Genomic DNA, 15,825 nt, shown 5'->3' with positions numbered 1-15,825 from the left:
ATAGCGCATCCCGATCAGTACGTTTGGAACCGTGCGACTGCATTTCGTGCAACGCTGTGCCGCCAGCCGTCAGACGAGCTGGGTAATAATACTTGACGAATAGCGCCTCGCTTTCTCGACTGATGTTGCTGCTGCCTGGTGGGTGTCAGGGCGACCTTGTCAGATGCGATATTCCCGGAGGGTTGTCCTGGCGCGATACGGGCGCCTCTTAATTTGGATGATTGCCGGTCCCACGATAGCACTTCTGGTTCGGCAAGGGAGGGCGCTGTGCAGCCGCGCCTGGAGATTGACAGCGGGCACTTGCGAGAGCCGCATCGTTAGTCAGGGCGGTGTGGAGGCGATGCAAGGGAGCGATGGATGCGCAAAAGGGATGCTGGTATTGACAATATTGAAGCTGTTAACGTTACTGTTTGTCATGGCATTTGGGTGCGAAGGAGCATTGCTGCCCAGTATTGCCCTTCATCCAAGCGAGCAAACTAGATCGATCAGTGCAGCGGCCTACAGGCTGCAGCGCGTAGGGCTGGTCATATGTTGCGACTTTAATAAATCGGGCCAATGGCGAATTGGTTCCCTACATGCACGGCTGCCGTTGGTCGGGATAATGTACTAAGACGCCCATGTGATGAGGTGCATTGCTCGTCACAGCGTGCGGCGCTCACCGCAAGAAGGTGTGGTGGGGGCTCAGATCACCGTTGGCTGCATTGCAGACATGCAGCTGGTCTCAGGCGCCATTGATGGTCATGTCTCAGTGCCATGTGCTGGTTGAAGGCTGTAGAATGTGTAGTGACTACTGACATTGATAAATGATAAGCTAATAATAAGGGTATACTACTTTTGACCGCGAGGCCCAATCCCAGAGATGGTTGAGGTTCCATCCCAGATCTAGTTGCAAACCCAAAAGACAGAAGGAAACCTGGACCCTGCCAGCCTGAACACCATGCTGTACGAGTAAACCAATCGAGTATGAAAGGGGTATAGTCGCAATGAAAAGGACTTTTCCTGTGACCCGCCCATGCTGTGACGCTTCCGTATATCGACTCGAAACTAGTGTTACAGTGCGAGAACCGTGCAAAGCAGAAGATGCAGCGTGATTAACAATTAGACAGCAAGAAAGGGTATCTCGCGTAAACAGTAAGTGAGCGCAAACAAAAATAGCAGTGAAAGCAAGAAGAAATGCAAAAGAAGAAGTAGTAGTGCTGGAGCAGACCAGCACCATGCCACTGTCCAGGCAGTGGCAGCGTAAACGCGCTAAGCAGAGGGGTGGCGAAGAATCTCTTCGCAGTTGGCATCGAAACGCATGCTCCAAAGACGCATGCCAGTCATGAGCTTCTCCGTCTTTTCAAGCTCACGGTCGCGGCCAAAGATGGACTCGACAAACTCGCGGCCGCTGTTCTTGCCCATGGAAACGGGCTTCTCGCCGCGGTTCTCTTTCTTCGCGGCCTTCCACATGAAGTCCTCGCATGTCTTGAGGAGCTTGGCGAAGCGAATCCAAAGACGCTCGCCGCTCATGAGGAAATCTTCGACCATCTCGGCACTCTCCTTCCTGCGGATCTTGCCCATGTTCTCCTCGGCTCTCTTGACTTTGCCGGCGAGTTGAATGAGTAGCAGCCAGAGCTCGCCAGCCATCTCGGCAAGCGGCGTGGCAGGGCCGTTGTAGAAGACGGTCCAGTCGTAGATCCACTTGCCGAGAGAGTTGGCATCGAAGACGCTGCCGAGGAGCATGATGGGCTCTTCGGTGGGGTCCCAGTTCTTGTACGAGTAGCCTGCTGGGATGCCGGCGCGGCGCGCATCGTCTTCTGTAGCTTTGGATGCGGTCTTGGCGGGCGGTGCGCGCTTTGGAGTCTTTTCTTGGGCCGGCGCGGGGCGGGTGGAGTGGGAGGCGCGTCTTGGGCGGGACGTCTTGTCTTCAAAGATTGGGACCTGATCATAATAAAAGCGATCAGCATCCCCATACGACTCGTATCGTGCGTACTGAGTGTACGGCGGCGGCGGGTGACGGTAGACGTCTTCCTCGGCCTCGTAATCAACTCCGTACCCGTGGTCGTAGAAGACGCGGTGGACGTAGTGGGCCGACTGCGACGGGCGACGCTTCTTCTCGCGCGCAGAGTGCTTGAGGGGAGCGTCGGAGTCGCGGCGGGCCCGTCGCGGCGGGCGGGCGTAGACGTAATCGTAATCGAAACCACTTACATATTCGGGCGTTGCTCGAGGCGTGGGGAATGCGCCGTGCATGGGTCCCCGCGCAGAAGCATTCGAATACTGCTGCTGTGGTACGGCGGTCGAGGCGCGGCGGCTGTGGCCCTTTGCGGCGGGGCTGGCCCGCGGTGTCGAGGGCATGCCGTAGCGCGGCGAGTAGTAGTTGGCGCTTGCGGGAGCACCAGCGCCGGGCGACATGGGCGGCGAGGTGCGGTGGTGGAAGTCCTGGGGCATGTAGCCCGGGGGCGGTGTGGGGAACTGGGGGCCGTACATGGCGGGCAGCAGCTAATCGAGCGCCAGGCCGTGCCTGCTCAGCGGGGGATGCGCAGACTGAGGGCGGTGCGGCGGGGACGAGCGCAGGAGCGTGCGGGCGGGGGACGGGCGGCAGCGCGAGAGGAGGGCGAAGAGCGGGCCTGACTGCTGCACATTTGGGTGCTGGGGGTATTTGAGCGGACGGTGGGCGGTGCAGAGAGCCAGAGGGTTCCAGAGGGACCCGGAAAGCGTGCGTGGGTGGGTGCTTGGTCAGGACGGGGAGGTTCGAGGTCGCAGGCTCGGGCGGAGGCTGCCTTTTGCACTTCGCGCGCGGACGGGCGAGCCTGCCAGGGTGCTAGGAACTAGGGTGCGAGCACTAGCGCAGCCACGGCGCAATCCCTGCCCGCCTGTCCGACTAAGCAGCGCCGCAGCGCCGCAGCCCAAGCCAAGCGCCCCTGCCCCGGCGCATTCCTGGCTGCGGCGCACTGCTCGCTGTCCGGCGTGCTCTGCGCCGTCCTGTTCTGCGCCGTGCCTCTGACTCTGCTGCTCTGCTGCTCTGACTCTGCGCGGGCCAGCGTTTCGAACGCCGCCTGCACGCGAGGGCGCCGTTGCTGCCTGACGAGCTGCGCGCGAACGGCCGTCTGGTTGGGCTTGGGCTGTGGGCGAGCACCGCTGCTCTACGCTGCCTCCGTCAGAGCCGTCCTGGCCCATGGATCCAACAGCCACGACCCATGGATGCAGCAATCATGGCCCATGGTTCCAGCGCTCGTCTGCAGCCAGTCCATACATAGCCCTAGCCATTCATAGCCCAGCTCAATGCCCGCCGCTGGGCCCGCTGCAGCCTTGCAGCTCGTCGCTTCCCGTCGCTGACGCTGGCCTGCGTTCGTCGACTGTCGTTCCAACGTGCGGCGTCGTTCCAAACATGCGTCGTCGTGCCTCGCGCCAGCTCTGTTTTCGCCGTGTTTCGTTTGCCCCCAGAGCACCCCCCCCCTCCCCGGCGGTTTTCTGACATCCACCTGAATCGTCCGCCTCCGCTCCGCCAGGCACCGCCGCCGACCTCAGCTCGGACGACGAGTCGTCGACTTTGGTTCGGCACGCTTCCCCTTGGCTAGCACCGCACTACCAGCGAGCCGTCGCCGCGGCGAGCGGCTGCCCTCAGTGAGTCCTTCCGGGCGCGGGAGCCCTCCACCCAACGTCGTCCCGGCTCCGACGCCTTGCTGCTGGGGAGCCCTGCCGTCGCATCAGAGCCGCACCCTCCACGCCCTGCTCAGACCTCCTGTCCGAACTCTCCTTCACGCACAGTACGACGCCTAATTTCCCTGCCGCGCGAAAATTTTCAAAATGTCTCACAGGCTGCTCGTCACCGCTTGAGCTTGGTGTTTACCGCTACTTACCCCTCCGCGCGCACCTTCATGTATCGTCGACGCCGGCCCACTCCTGCGCATACCGCTCTTACGCCGCCGCCCTGATTCGACGGGGAACCACGACAACAGTGCTGCTGCATGGACATGATCTCCCCGCTCACGAGAACCATGCCCGAACAAGACCATTTGCGCCGCGCCCTGCCTCTGCCTGGCCTAGCACGGGACGCTCCTACCCGTGCTTTGCATGAAGCGTCGTGTCAGTGCACACGATGCGAATGATGCTTCGTCCATGCGTGCCCTGCAATCTCTCGCCACACAGTTCATTTCGAATTTTGGCCTCCAACCATCCCTCTTATTGGCCCTATATTGCATATTCCCTGCTTTCTGGAGACGGGCCACTTCCTAGCGAGCCCACACATGCCATTCGGACAGGACACTCCTGAGTCCTTAGCACCCACACTGTTATCAGACAACTCACCTTGCGTTTCCATGCGCCATGCGTTTCTATGACTCTTCACCTGTGTTTGCTCCGCGTGCGAAAGCAAACTCTCACCGTGAATCGCTGTCAAACCTGATCAGAGTCAACAAACGCTCCAGACCCACGTGGAAAGACCCGAGTGCACCGTCATTTATTTGTCCGTGTCCGAGCTTCAGACAGGCGTTGTCCCCAAATTACATCAGGCCGCACACAAACAGCGTTGCTGTGGTGCAGCTCCTCGGGTTCACGCACTACCGCCAGCCCTATTGCGCGTAACACATGGTGCTGCAGTCTTGCGCCACTGCCACGTTGGCCGACCTCACTGCAGGTGAGCATCGGTAGCGCACTCATGCGAGCTGCCCAGCTTGCATCATGATGCTCTGAAAATACGCTGCAGCCCAACAGCCCTCGTACTCCGGCCATGTCGACGTTGCCCGAACCCGCACACTGCTGTTGTCAACATCCGTGGCGGTGCAGTCAATCTCTTTACCACTAACGACGACAGGCTCAGGGCGAAACATTGCGAAACGTCGCCTCTGCTGTGGCGAGCACAGCCCCAGCACAGTAACGAATCATCTCCAGTACCGCGCCATGTTCAGCTCAGCAAGTCGGCTTACACGGAATCGCCGCCACTATTTGATTTCACATAACATCATTCTTGGCATCTCGACAAATGCTCACCACCAGATGCAGCGCCACACTCTTCAATCTGTGACGCGACACGGAAGCTACGAGGGGCGATCCACCAGCGACTATTGATTCGCATCAACAAACTCCATAGTGACTCACTCGCCCTTCCCAGCTGACCGTCATCAGCTCACGTCTCTGGTACGGAGATGTTGTACTATTGCCTCCACATTTCATCCGCAGCCTCGGCCCAGTAAATCGCCATATTTCACCGTGAGTCAGAAACAGGGGTTGCCTGTCCACCCGCTCGCCAACCACCGACATGGCCCTCCCAGCAAACCCAAGGCATGGCCAGCATGCGAGCTGTTTGGTACGCGAGTGGAGCCGTTTGCGTCACGCATGTCGTTCGTGCCGCGCAGGAGGTGTCAGGGCGGGCGAGTAGACGGCGCCCGATTCCAGATTACATCGTGCATCGCACGCAGGGCTAGGCAGCAGGAATCAGTGCGTGCTAATGGTGCGTTGGGATGCGCGCTGCGAGGCTCGGTTGGCTGTTAAGGTTCTGCGTCGAGGGTAGTAGATGACCCGTCTCACGCTTCGACTCCAGCGAATCGACTCGGCGTCGTCTCGACATGCTGTGTTGCTGGTGTGGTGTAGACTGTAGGCAGAAGCTCAACTATGACGCTCAACTATCCCGCTCCGTGCATCTTGGAGTCCAGAACTCGCGGGCGGGGTTGGATGGAGGCAAATGCAGGAATTACCAGCCTCTCAATCAGAAATCAAATTACACAGCCACAAGACTAAAATGTAAACTCTGAGCGAGAGTGAGCCTTTCTTGCGCCTCACCGCTCGCTGTACGTCAATTTCTCAGCACGTTTTAAAGTGCAAGATCTCTGGTCTCTTTAAAGGTGGTAGTATATCCCGGGGGGGGGGGGGGGGGGGGGGTCCTTCACCGTGTCATATGCACTACCAGCATTTTCCAAAGCCGACCAGCCAGTCAACCAGTCTCAAGCAACCGTATCCATCATCGACCTGAGCCGATGCCACGCACCAGTTTCATCGCCACAGTAGATTCGCACATAGCCCAGGGCCCGCAGTCGAGCGCACGACGCCGCACTGACTGATACTCCGGCGCCGCGAGACGCTGCGACCTACGTCGCGCCGGGGCGCTGCTGGTGGCGGCGCTGGTACCGGCGCTGGTGTCTTCGTTAGCGGTGGTGCTGGCCGTGTTGCTGGGGGTGGTGTTGTGCGTTCTGGCAGTGGGTTTACGGACCTGTCTGCTGGTTACGCTGCTGGCGTCGTTGCTGGTGTCGTTGCTAGAGTCGTTGCTGGTGTCGCTGCCGCTGTACTCCCCATCAGGCTTGTTGAAACAACTGGCAATACTGTCCCCGTCGCTGCTGTCATCGCTGTCGTCGTCACTTTCGTCACTGTCGTCGTCGCTGTCCTCTTCGTCGTCGCCATCACCTTTGCCGTTCTGCACATCTCGCCGCACAGAACGGATCCGCTTCATCGCGTGAAATATACCCACACCGGTCCTGCGCCGCTTCGCCACAGGCTCTTCATCGGTTTCGGTCGGGTCTGCGGGTGCTGCTTCTCTGCTGCTCTTTGGGGGTTGCGTTGATTTCGCATCGGCGGGGGTGGAGGGGTTCTGAACCTGGACTTGAACCTGGACTTGAGGCTGACCTTGAGGCCGACCTTGAGTCTGCGACTGAGTCCCAGTCCCAGTCCGAGACTGAGTCCGAGACTGAAGCCGCCGTCTCCGCAGCAGCCCATGCAGCCGGCCCACCGCCCGCCGACACTGCGTCTCCGCCTTCTCCCTCGCGCGGCCCCGCGTCTCCAGCTCTTCCACCCTGCTCCTCAGTCCCGCGGCCGTGGCCTCGGCGGCAGCAAGCGAGGCCACTTTGTCCTTCCACTCCCCCACCTGCGCTTCCTTCGCGAGTGCGAACTGTCTGTCTGCCCACACCAGCCAGGTCTCCTCAAGCCTTCGTTCTCGCGACGAGTAGCAAGGGCGCGAGCAGAAAGTGCCTCTCGTGCGTTGGACGTAGAATCCGGGCCCGGAGGTGCCGTTTCTGTGGTACGCGGCGGCGAGCTGGCGGAAACTGTCGGTGATGCTGCGGTGCTCTTCGTCCGTCTCCTCAAGCCAGCTGAGTTTGGAGGTGAGTTCGTCTTGGTTTTTCAGCTGAGTCTTCAGTGTTTGGTTCTCAGTAACCAAATCCGCGTGCTGCTCTTGGAGCCGCCTCTTCAGCGTCTCGTTCTCAGCGACGAGATCATCATGCTGGCCCTGCAACTGATCCTTCAGCGTCTGATTCTCAGCCACCAGATCACAGTGTTGATTCTTGAGCTGACCCTCCAGCCGCTCGTTCTCAGCCACCAGTTCCGTGAGCTGGTTCTGGATCTGCGAGACGACCTGCTGGCGTTTGGTAGGGCGCTCGTTGGCAGTGGTGGGCGGAGGCGGCAGCTCCTGGTACGGCGGAGGCAGGGCCATTGTGGTGAGTCTGTGTTGATAAGCCGCGGCGTATGTTGTGTACGCTAAGAGCGGAGGTGACGAGATGTGGTGAGTAATTGTACGGCAAGTATATTTATACACTCGTAGGGGGGCGTATGCTGTGGGCTAGGAGTGGAGGTGACGAGATATAGTGAGTGAGCGCACGGCAAGTATATTTATATATGCGTACGGTCTCGAGATAATCGTGGCGCACGTGATGAGTCTCTCACCGTGATTCGATCGGCAGGGTAAAGGTAAAGGTGAAAAATCAAGATAATCCTTGAGCGTCTAAGGCAGTGAGAGAACGCAAACAGACCGTCGCCGTGAATTCCTCAATCTACGTAGTCTGTATATGCCCTCAATCGAGAACAAACCTCGAGACTCGGGAAATAGTCGCAAGTCGTGGTATCCGCGGGTCTCTAGACTAGTCCTTTTCCATGGACAAAGAAAGGGAAAAACTATGTATCCACGCCGATTCTTCCAATCCAGCAAGTTTCGTTTCGCAGTGGTGATATGTCCGTGAAGCTGTCCCCCTCCTCGTGCTGTAGTGTCTGCTCGAAAGACAGAGCCTGAATAGACAGAGTCCTAACAATCTAAGCCGACGAAAGAGACGAGATCTCCCCAGCCTTGCGCTTGCGAGCACCCGACTCATCTGCCCGACCAGCCACACGCCCGTAAGACTCCCTCATCTCCTTGGCGAACTGGAGTTCCTTGCCCACCCACGCGAACCACTTGTCCTGGCCTACTCTCTGCGCCACTTGTTCCCTCCATCTACGTTCATATCTCGCGTCAGGGAACAGGGGGTAAACATGTTCGTCACGGTGCTGCTGCGCGAGTTCCATGAGTCCCAGACGACGGTGAACGTCCACTGCTACAAGCTGATCGATTCCAGGCTGCTTGTCTTCGTACTCCTTGAGCCTTGCCTTCAAGCTGTTATTCTCGTCGCTCAGCTTGATGATCATCTCCTTGACCTCGTCGAGTGCTGCCGTGGACTTGCCGACTTGTGAACAGTTGGCCATGGTGTAGGCTGATTCTGGTGAACTTGCTGTGAGGTTGTTGTGTCGATGTAGGAATAGGTAGATACTCAGCAAAGATGAACGCGTGAAGGTGTTATGTCGATGTATAAATTGATAGATGCTCGGTGGAGTTGGACGCGTGAAGGTGTTATGAAGAGTAGTCGAAGTTGGAAAGCTGGAATCGTGGGCGATCTTTTATATAAGTGGGAGCGACAGCCTGTGTCTAGTGATGTCACTCCGAGTAGGTGAGAGACGCACGCTCTATAAGCCAGGTGAGAGGAAAGTTGTGATGCTGATAATTGATTCTTGCGTGGTCATGTTGAGAGTAATACGTCGCCTATCTGGATACCGTACGAGTGATCAGTCCAAGTTAGAGAGTCCTCTCATGCCTCCGTGTAAAATGATCCCCAGTATCCCAATGCAAACTTCACTCGCAGCCGTAATGTGTGGCTCCTTTACCAACATACTCCTCATGACTCACAACAACTCACTCTGATTGTTCCTTGCAATATCGCTCTTCAAGCTGTAGACTTTACTGAATCGCCAGCAGCCGTGTTGATCGTATTCTCTTTTGCTTGCAGTTTTTGCTCGGCAGCCTAACGAAAAACCTTCTCAATCTGCAGCTCGGATATCAACGTTTCGATGCTGTTCTCCAAAATGACAATCGTTCCCTTGAGCTGCTGCTCGGTATCGGAAGGATCCAACTCGTGTCCGGGTGTCTTTTGTGGTTCGGCCTCGTTGTTTAGTCGCTCAACGTGTCCGGTAGTGAAGTCGAGATATTGATTAGTAAGGGCTTGCTGTTGCTCAACAATGCGAAGTTGCTCTCCGTAGAGCCAGCGTTCTTGTTCTTCGAGGTGGCAAGCCCAATTGTGAAGATTGTCGGCGAGTTTAAGTAGATCTCCACTAGACTGGACCTGTGTGTGCTGTGCTGTCGTCATCGCCTTGATGAGAAGTGAGTGCGCCTCCATCTTTTCTCTGTATTTCGAGTCTGGGCCATGCTGGGGTGCAGAGTCACCCTCACTGACAACCTTGGGCAATGCGTGCTCAGCCTCATCTCCAGACATACCAATCGTGCTTCGCAAAGCAGATGTCTGAACAGGAACGAACTCGAGGCGTCGCTCGTACACACCAGGTTCCGATTCCGGTTTGTCGTTCTCCTCGCTGGCTTTGCTGATTCTCTTCCGTTTGGGACTGGTCTGTCGGATGGGCACTGTGACGGAATCCATGTCTGATCTTTGGCACTGCAGACAGCTTCTAACGCCAAGCACAATGTGTGAAACCACAGTAACGTGGCAACAGAATCAGGGAGATGGGTGGTAGAGGTGTGTCAGAGTGGAGAGAAGATGGTTTGTTTGGAGCGGCCGGTCGAGACGAAAGCGGTGTCTCGAGACTAGCACACGTCCAACAGGAAAGGGCAATGAATCAAAACGCAATCGCCACTTCCATTAGACCGGGGCGTTACGTACCAGTGTATATACTGCTTGAATTTCGCTACACGAACATCATCATGATCGCCTTACTTCATAGCCTGCATTGCTTTTGCAGAACTTCTTTAAAGCCTTCATGCTGCGATCTCTTCTATGCACACGCACCTCCTCACGGCGAAATCCATTCGTGTCCAGACCGCTCCAATGGGTCGCCTTGTCTTTTCGAATCATGCTCCGTCCTGTCCCTACGCGGCACTATCACGTAACCTCTGTTGCTCATCCGCGTCCAACTGGCCGAACTCCTCCCCAAACCCGGGTGTTGTTGCAGCGCGTTTGAAGAAGTCGACAAGGAAGGCTTGTGTCTCATCATCACGCTGGCGACCACTGCTAGGACCGTCATCCGCAGCATATGCCATGAGCTGTTCCTTCGTGAAGCCGCTCCCGAGGTCGACGAACGGGTTTGGCTCATCCTCCCAGGACCCATCGTCCGAAGCCTCGTCTGCAAGCTCAGCAGCGACGTTTGCGTCCAGCGGTGCACCTGCGGCTGATTGCAGTTCAACGATCAAGACCTTGAGGATCTTGAGGGTGGCGGGAATGATCGTCCATCGATCAGGATCTGTCAAAAGCATCAGTAATTTGAGTCAGCGTAAAGATTGAAGGACATACTAGTCCTTGCGCGACTCCTCGTCATGATGCGGCCATCGGTATTAGGAATCAACTCGCCTTTGACGTGAATCTCAGCCAAACGGGAATCCTTCAAGTCGTACAGCTTCGAGAGGGCAATGACACTGTTATCGGTCAGCATTGTTCATGTGCGGTGAGGGTGTAATACGAACTTTTGACGGATCTCGTCGTAGCCCGCAAAGTTGATCGAGTTCTCAAGCCACTTCGCCATGACCACCTGTAGACCATTCTGGTTGTTGATGTTTTGTCGTGCCAGGAATTCCACCACCTCCGAAGCATGGTTCAAGCTGAGTCGCGCGAACACGAGTGTCAAACTCTGAATGAACTGTGCTTGTTCAGCAGTCGCGAGACGTGATGCAACGCTTCGCAGGAGCTCTTCGAGGTAAGGCCCAAGCCTTTCGTGACCAGCCTTCTCTACTACCTCGGCAGCAAGCGCACCAACTTCGCCAGCGGCGTGATCGGAGGCGGAAGAGAGCAGACGTGAGGTGATAAGAAGAACGACTTCGAGTCCCGCCTTTCCAGTCTCGTCGCGCCACTCGAACAGCTGCTGATGGTCGTGCGAGATGATGTTTTTCACCGCAATCGTAGCCGCCTTGAGCAGCTCCTCGTCCGTGGCGCCGAGCAGCAGTCGAGTAAGCTTGGGCATCGTAGCTGCGACGAACCCAGGCGGGAGGGGTTCTGGACCATACTCAGCAAGGACACCAAGGAGTTCAGCAGCCAGGTTAGTGAGAGCATTCTCTTCTGTAAGATTGCCAACATCGAATGCAGCAGTGAGCGAGGGCAAGACCTTCGCACACAGGTTGACGTACGCGTCACCTCCCATGCATGCAATGGATTGTGTGACTTCCTCGAATGTCTCGTTAACCAGCATTGTGAGTTGAAAGTTGTTTGCTCCGTGACTGGCCACTGAGAACAACAGGTCCAGGCCGTTTGCCGTGATGCAGATACGTGTGTCAATAAGAATAGCGTCTCTCAGAGTCTCGACCAAGGTAACCATCAGGTCGTCACTATCGGCCAGTTCCTGCATGTCTTGTGTGTTGAGATACTCCTGGATAGCGTGAATAATGTTGGGCTGCAAGGGCTGGGTGACGTTTGAGGGCAGAGCCTGCATGTAAAACTGCAAAGCGCGGATACAAGATACCCGGACCACATCGGACTCGTCGTTGAGGATGGCTTGCAGTGATGCTTCGAGAAAACTTGTGGCGTACGGTCGTAGGGCATCACCAGATGTCCGGGTCAAGCTTCCAGCGATCAAGTAACCACGCGCTCTGAGAAAAGCGTCTGTCTGTTGCATGGCATATTGGGTGAAGTTGACAAAGCCGCTCGCAGCTTCGGGGCTGACCTGCTTATCGGTGTCCTGGAAATCGCTGAGCATTTGGCTGAGCACATACAGCGCAGCTTCCTTCGCTTTCCAGCTCTCAGTACCTGAGTACAAGGCCCGCGTGTAAGCCAGGAGACCGTTGATGGTCGGCTCAGACAGCCACTCTCCAAGCTTGATCACCAAATCTCCGCATGCAGTCCGAGGCGTGTAGTTGGCGGTGACACTTGTCTCTTCGCTGAGGAAGATGTTGACATCGATATCCCAAAGTCCCTCTTCCTCAGTTGTAATCTGTGCGTAGCCGACTGCCAGCTTCATGACTTCGGTGACCCACGAGTTCTCTGCAGACTGGTGCTGGAGCTGCTGCTCGAGCTGGGCACGCACTGGAGGTGCTCGAATGCATGCCTGCATGAAGTCGAGCTCCTCAAGCACGAGGAAATCGAGCGTGTAAGGCAGCCCGTCGGCGTCTTCGAGCCTGCTCTGGCGCTCTTCCTGAATGTACATGAGGTGGTATGCGGGCTGCAGGGTCGATAGCTCTTCCCAAGTCGCCTGGAACAAAAGGAGGCTGTGCGGCGAAAGCATGGAGGGGAAGACGGAACGAACGCGCATGAGCACCTAGCGATGGTTAGTCTGGTCCGAGAATGTGAGAGCTGCTGCTGCTTACCTTGACGACCTGGAGCTTGAGCGCAATAAGGCCCTTGTATGTTTCGGCGTTTGGCGTTTCGTCCATCTCCTCCTGCTCCGAAGGAGGGTCCGCCAGCTTTGTCTTCAGGACGTTGATGAAGAACGGAAGCCACTCGGTGAGGACCTCGTCCGCAAAACCCTTGACCGATGCCTTGTGATCTTCGAGGATCATCTCGAGAATGTCGAAGCAGCCCCGGAACACGCTGCAGGCCAGCGCGCGGTGCTGTGGCCGCCTCTGCTCATTCGCAGCCACATCGTATATGACCTTGACGAGCTGGGGCGCGACGCCGAAGAAGGTGACCTCGTTGAAGCAGTCGTCGACCAGCTCGCTCAGCACCTTCAGTGCGCCGTGCAATTGCCCGTCGGTGGCATGTGGGATGAGGTGGAGGAGGTTGTCGAGCAGATCGGGCCATTGGTCCGGGTAGTCGGCGGCGGCGACCTTGCTGACGACCAGGCTGGCGGCGGCCTTGAGCTTGCGGTCGAGGCGGTCGGTGGTGGCCAGCTGGAGTAGCTGCGGGCGGATCTGGGCCTTGGTGTCGTCGTTGACCAGAATCTGGCCCTTGAACTCGTCGAAGTTGGTGCTCCACCCCGCCAACACCAGCTGCTTGAGCGACAGCAGGGCGGCCTGGCGGATGTTGAGGGGCACGCTGTCGTGGCAGGCAATGCCGATGAGGCCGAGGGGCAGCTCCTGGTGGCCGTACAGCGACTTGAGCTGCTGCTCGGCATGTTTGCGCGGCGTCTCCTGGGCCGACTGGGTTGCGGCCAGCAGGGCGACTAGCTGGTCCTCCATTGCTGCTGACGAGGGGCGTGCGCGCAGAGGGCTAGTGGGCGCGTCTAGCGTTCCCCGCGTTGAGGGCTCTGGGTGAGATGCGGCGGGCGACGCGTCTGGTGTGGTGCAGAGCTGTGCGGCCAACAGCCCGAGATTTGTTACGCGACCGGAGAGGAGGGGCACGCCGATGCTGAAGCCTGACAGCCTTATGCCCGACAGACTGACGCAAGTGGGGTCAGGACCGACGGTGGCGAGCGGCCGTGCAATGCCGTGCAGCGCTATGCAATGCAGATGATATGAGGCGCTGCAGGTAATTGCGCTGGAGGGCGAACAATCACAGTGCCTGTCCCGTCAGACTGTTGGCAGCGGCCCTGGCCAATCACGATTTCTGCTCCGACAATCTCGCGCGGAGGACGACGTCTCGACGGCTGCCGTCATGCGCAGATGCGCAGTCCCAACCCTCGCAGTGCCGCCCGCTGCTTTGTTGGGACGCAGCCGTCGCTGTCGCTCCTGCCGGAGGAGTCGATTTTGGATGCACGTCACATGCTCACGCGACGACGCGCTGGACCCTGGATGACAGCATGCGGCGCGCTACCTTCTAACCAGGCCTCGATGCAGCGCCCATAGAGCCCATAGAGCCGGACTGCAAGCAAGCGCAGCAGCACCCGCCACTGCGAGCCATGGCCGGCGCAACATACGCCGCAACCCTCGAGGCCTTCATCGACTTTCTGACCGTCTACGTGCACACGCTGCTGTACCTGCGCCGCCTCTACCCGCGACGCTCCTTTGTGCACGCCCGCTTCCACAACACCTCCGTCTACCAGTCGCGGCACCCGCTCGTCTGCGACTGGATCTCAGACGCCATCGACGCCGTGCGCAACGAGCTGTTCCAAAGCGCCGTGTCGCGCATCGGCGTTGTGGTCTTCAGCTACGGACATGGCAGTAACAACGGGAGTGGAGGTGGCGGCAGCGGCAGTACTGGCAGCGGCAAGGGCACCGGCGACGTGCAAATCATGGAGCGCTTCATGATCGACGTCTCCATGTTCCCCGTCGTGAACGAGGACAGCCTTAAAACTATCTTGGAATGGGGGCCTCGGCCTCGGCCCTTGTCGCAAGCATCGTCGCGCGACGAAGACGAGACTGGAGCTGATTATGACGACGAGACTGGCGAAGAATACGACGACGAGACCGGAGAGGAATATGATGAGACTGGAGAGGAAGAGGAAGAGGAAGACGAGGAGGAAGATAAAGACATGGAGGAACCTCAAGACATAGAAGAGTCTGAAGCCGAGAAGGAGCCCCAAATCGAGGGAAACGCTAGAGTCCAGAAAAGATCATTTTTCGAGGACGAATCTGAAGTCGAAAAGAACGCTCAAGTCCAGAGGAGAGGTTATCTCGAGGACGAGGAAGCTCGAATCGAGAAGGAAGCCGACATACAGGCAGAAGCTGACATCCAGGAGGCGGCTGAACACATGGAAGAAGTTGAATACGATGAAGATGAAATGGATGTGGAGGATGGAGTCGAGGAGGAAGCTGGAATCCAGGCGGAACCCGAAACCCTGGAGGCAGCCGAACACACGGAGGAAGGCGAATACAAGGAAGTCGAACACGAGGAAGCCAGAAACAACGAGGGAGCCGAAGCAGAGTGGGAAGACATCGGCGAGTGGGTCGCCGAAGGCGACTCAGGCGCTCCAGGCGACTGGGCCGACTCCGACTCGGACGCCCAAGCCGAAGCCTACTACCAGCGCGCGCGGGCAGAAGTCGCGCTGAACCGCGAACGCAGCACCGAGAGCCCCGAAGCCCCGGCCTACGAGCTCGGCGTAGAAACAGATCTCTCGGAGCAGATGCGCGCCGCGCTCATCGCGCTGACGCATGCCTGCGCCCGCCTCAAGCCGCTGCCGAGCAAGTGCTCGTTCAGCATAGCAATGGAGCTGAAGAATGAAGCGGATGCTGATCCGCCGGCTAGGCATCCGCAGCCCTGGGTCCCCGTGCAGCCTAGTCTGCAGAAGATGGGGCGTGTCGGGGTGCACAATGCGGGCGACGATGGGGCGGTGGAGGAGAGTAACGAGTCGGGGGACAAGATGAAGACAGGCGAAGACCTGGGGGGAGTGAAGTTTACGCCGATCAGGACGGTCGAAACGGGGACGTTCAGGTTCGAAACTTGGGTAGAGGAAGGGAGAGCAAAATCTGGGAGACCCAGCGGCCAGACCAAGGCGAAGCCCAAGGTCAGCTTTGCAAAGAAAGTCAGTTTCTCTACAGGTGTGGAAGAAATCCCCACAAAATCATGATGCTATGATGCCTTACCAAGATGAGAGACTTGCTAGTACGCTGTATGAAGATGCTCAAAAGTTATCCACCCATATTCCCAACCTAACGACCATGCTGTGCTGACTACGCTGCATCCTCACTAAAGATATCATCTCCCAAACATGTTCCTTTGGTGCTCCTCGATCCAGTCGTTCACGCGCCTCATCCCCATCGCCCGGTTGGCATGCGGCCCACCAAATGCAACACCGCGTCCCGCATCAGCA

At 57.7% G+C, this 15,825-nt stretch overlaps 6 protein-coding genes across 6 annotated transcripts; 1 reads left to right on the top strand and 5 right to left on the bottom strand.

Moving 5' to 3' along the window:
* Window positions 1–777: 777 nt before the first annotated feature.
* On the bottom strand, window positions 778–2,723 carry C7974DRAFT_403016 (uncharacterized protein). Its single transcript, XM_046142785.1, has one exon. The coding sequence runs from the start codon at window positions 2,464–2,466 to the stop codon at window positions 1,249–1,251; it is 1,218 nt and encodes a 405-aa protein (XP_045992608.1). The 5' UTR covers window positions 2,467–2,723; the 3' UTR covers window positions 778–1,248.
* A 3,140-nt stretch (window positions 2,724–5,863) lies between these two features.
* On the bottom strand, window positions 5,864–7,556 carry C7974DRAFT_403013 (uncharacterized protein). The gene has a single exon (XM_046142784.1). It carries the CDS (start codon window positions 7,394–7,396, stop codon window positions 5,936–5,938), a length of 1,461 nt encoding a protein of 486 aa, XP_045992607.1. The 5' UTR covers window positions 7,397–7,556; the 3' UTR covers window positions 5,864–5,935.
* A 232-nt stretch (window positions 7,557–7,788) lies between these two features.
* Window positions 7,789–8,150, bottom strand: C7974DRAFT_403012 (uncharacterized protein). The gene has a single exon (XM_046142783.1). The coding sequence runs from the start codon at window positions 8,046–8,048 to the stop codon at window positions 7,821–7,823; it is 228 nt and encodes a 75-aa protein (XP_045992606.1). The 5' UTR covers window positions 8,049–8,150; the 3' UTR covers window positions 7,789–7,820.
* A 760-nt stretch (window positions 8,151–8,910) lies between these two features.
* Window positions 8,911–9,830, bottom strand: C7974DRAFT_443009 (uncharacterized protein). The gene has a single exon (XM_046145428.1). The coding sequence runs from the start codon at window positions 9,636–9,638 to the stop codon at window positions 9,009–9,011; it is 630 nt and encodes a 209-aa protein (XP_045992605.1). The 5' UTR covers window positions 9,639–9,830; the 3' UTR covers window positions 8,911–9,008.
* Window positions 9,831–10,084: 254 nt separating this feature from the next.
* C7974DRAFT_417182 (armadillo-type protein) lies at window positions 10,085–13,315 on the bottom strand (the record flags this gene model as incomplete). Its single annotated transcript, XM_046144048.1, has 4 exons — window positions 10,085–10,455; window positions 10,506–10,627; window positions 10,676–12,456; window positions 12,506–13,315. The coding sequence occupies 4 exons, from the start codon at window positions 13,313–13,315 to the stop codon at window positions 10,085–10,087; spliced, it is 3,084 nt and encodes a 1,027-aa protein (XP_045992604.1).
* A 432-nt stretch (window positions 13,316–13,747) lies between these two features.
* On the top strand, window positions 13,748–15,646 carry C7974DRAFT_56794 (uncharacterized protein). The gene has a single exon (XM_046146875.1). The coding sequence runs from the start codon at window positions 13,975–13,977 to the stop codon at window positions 15,580–15,582; it is 1,608 nt and encodes a 535-aa protein (XP_045992603.1). The 5' UTR covers window positions 13,748–13,974; the 3' UTR covers window positions 15,583–15,646.
* The last annotated feature ends 179 nt before the right edge of the window (window positions 15,647–15,825 follow it).

This window comes from Boeremia exigua (genome assembly GCF_020726555.1).
Source record: "Boeremia exigua strain MPI-SDFR-AT-0100 chromosome Unknown C7974scaffold_12, whole genome shotgun sequence".
Lineage (NCBI taxonomy): Eukaryota > Fungi > Ascomycota > Dothideomycetes > Pleosporales > Didymellaceae > Boeremia > Boeremia exigua.
This window is presented reverse-complemented; position numbering and strand designations above follow the sequence as displayed.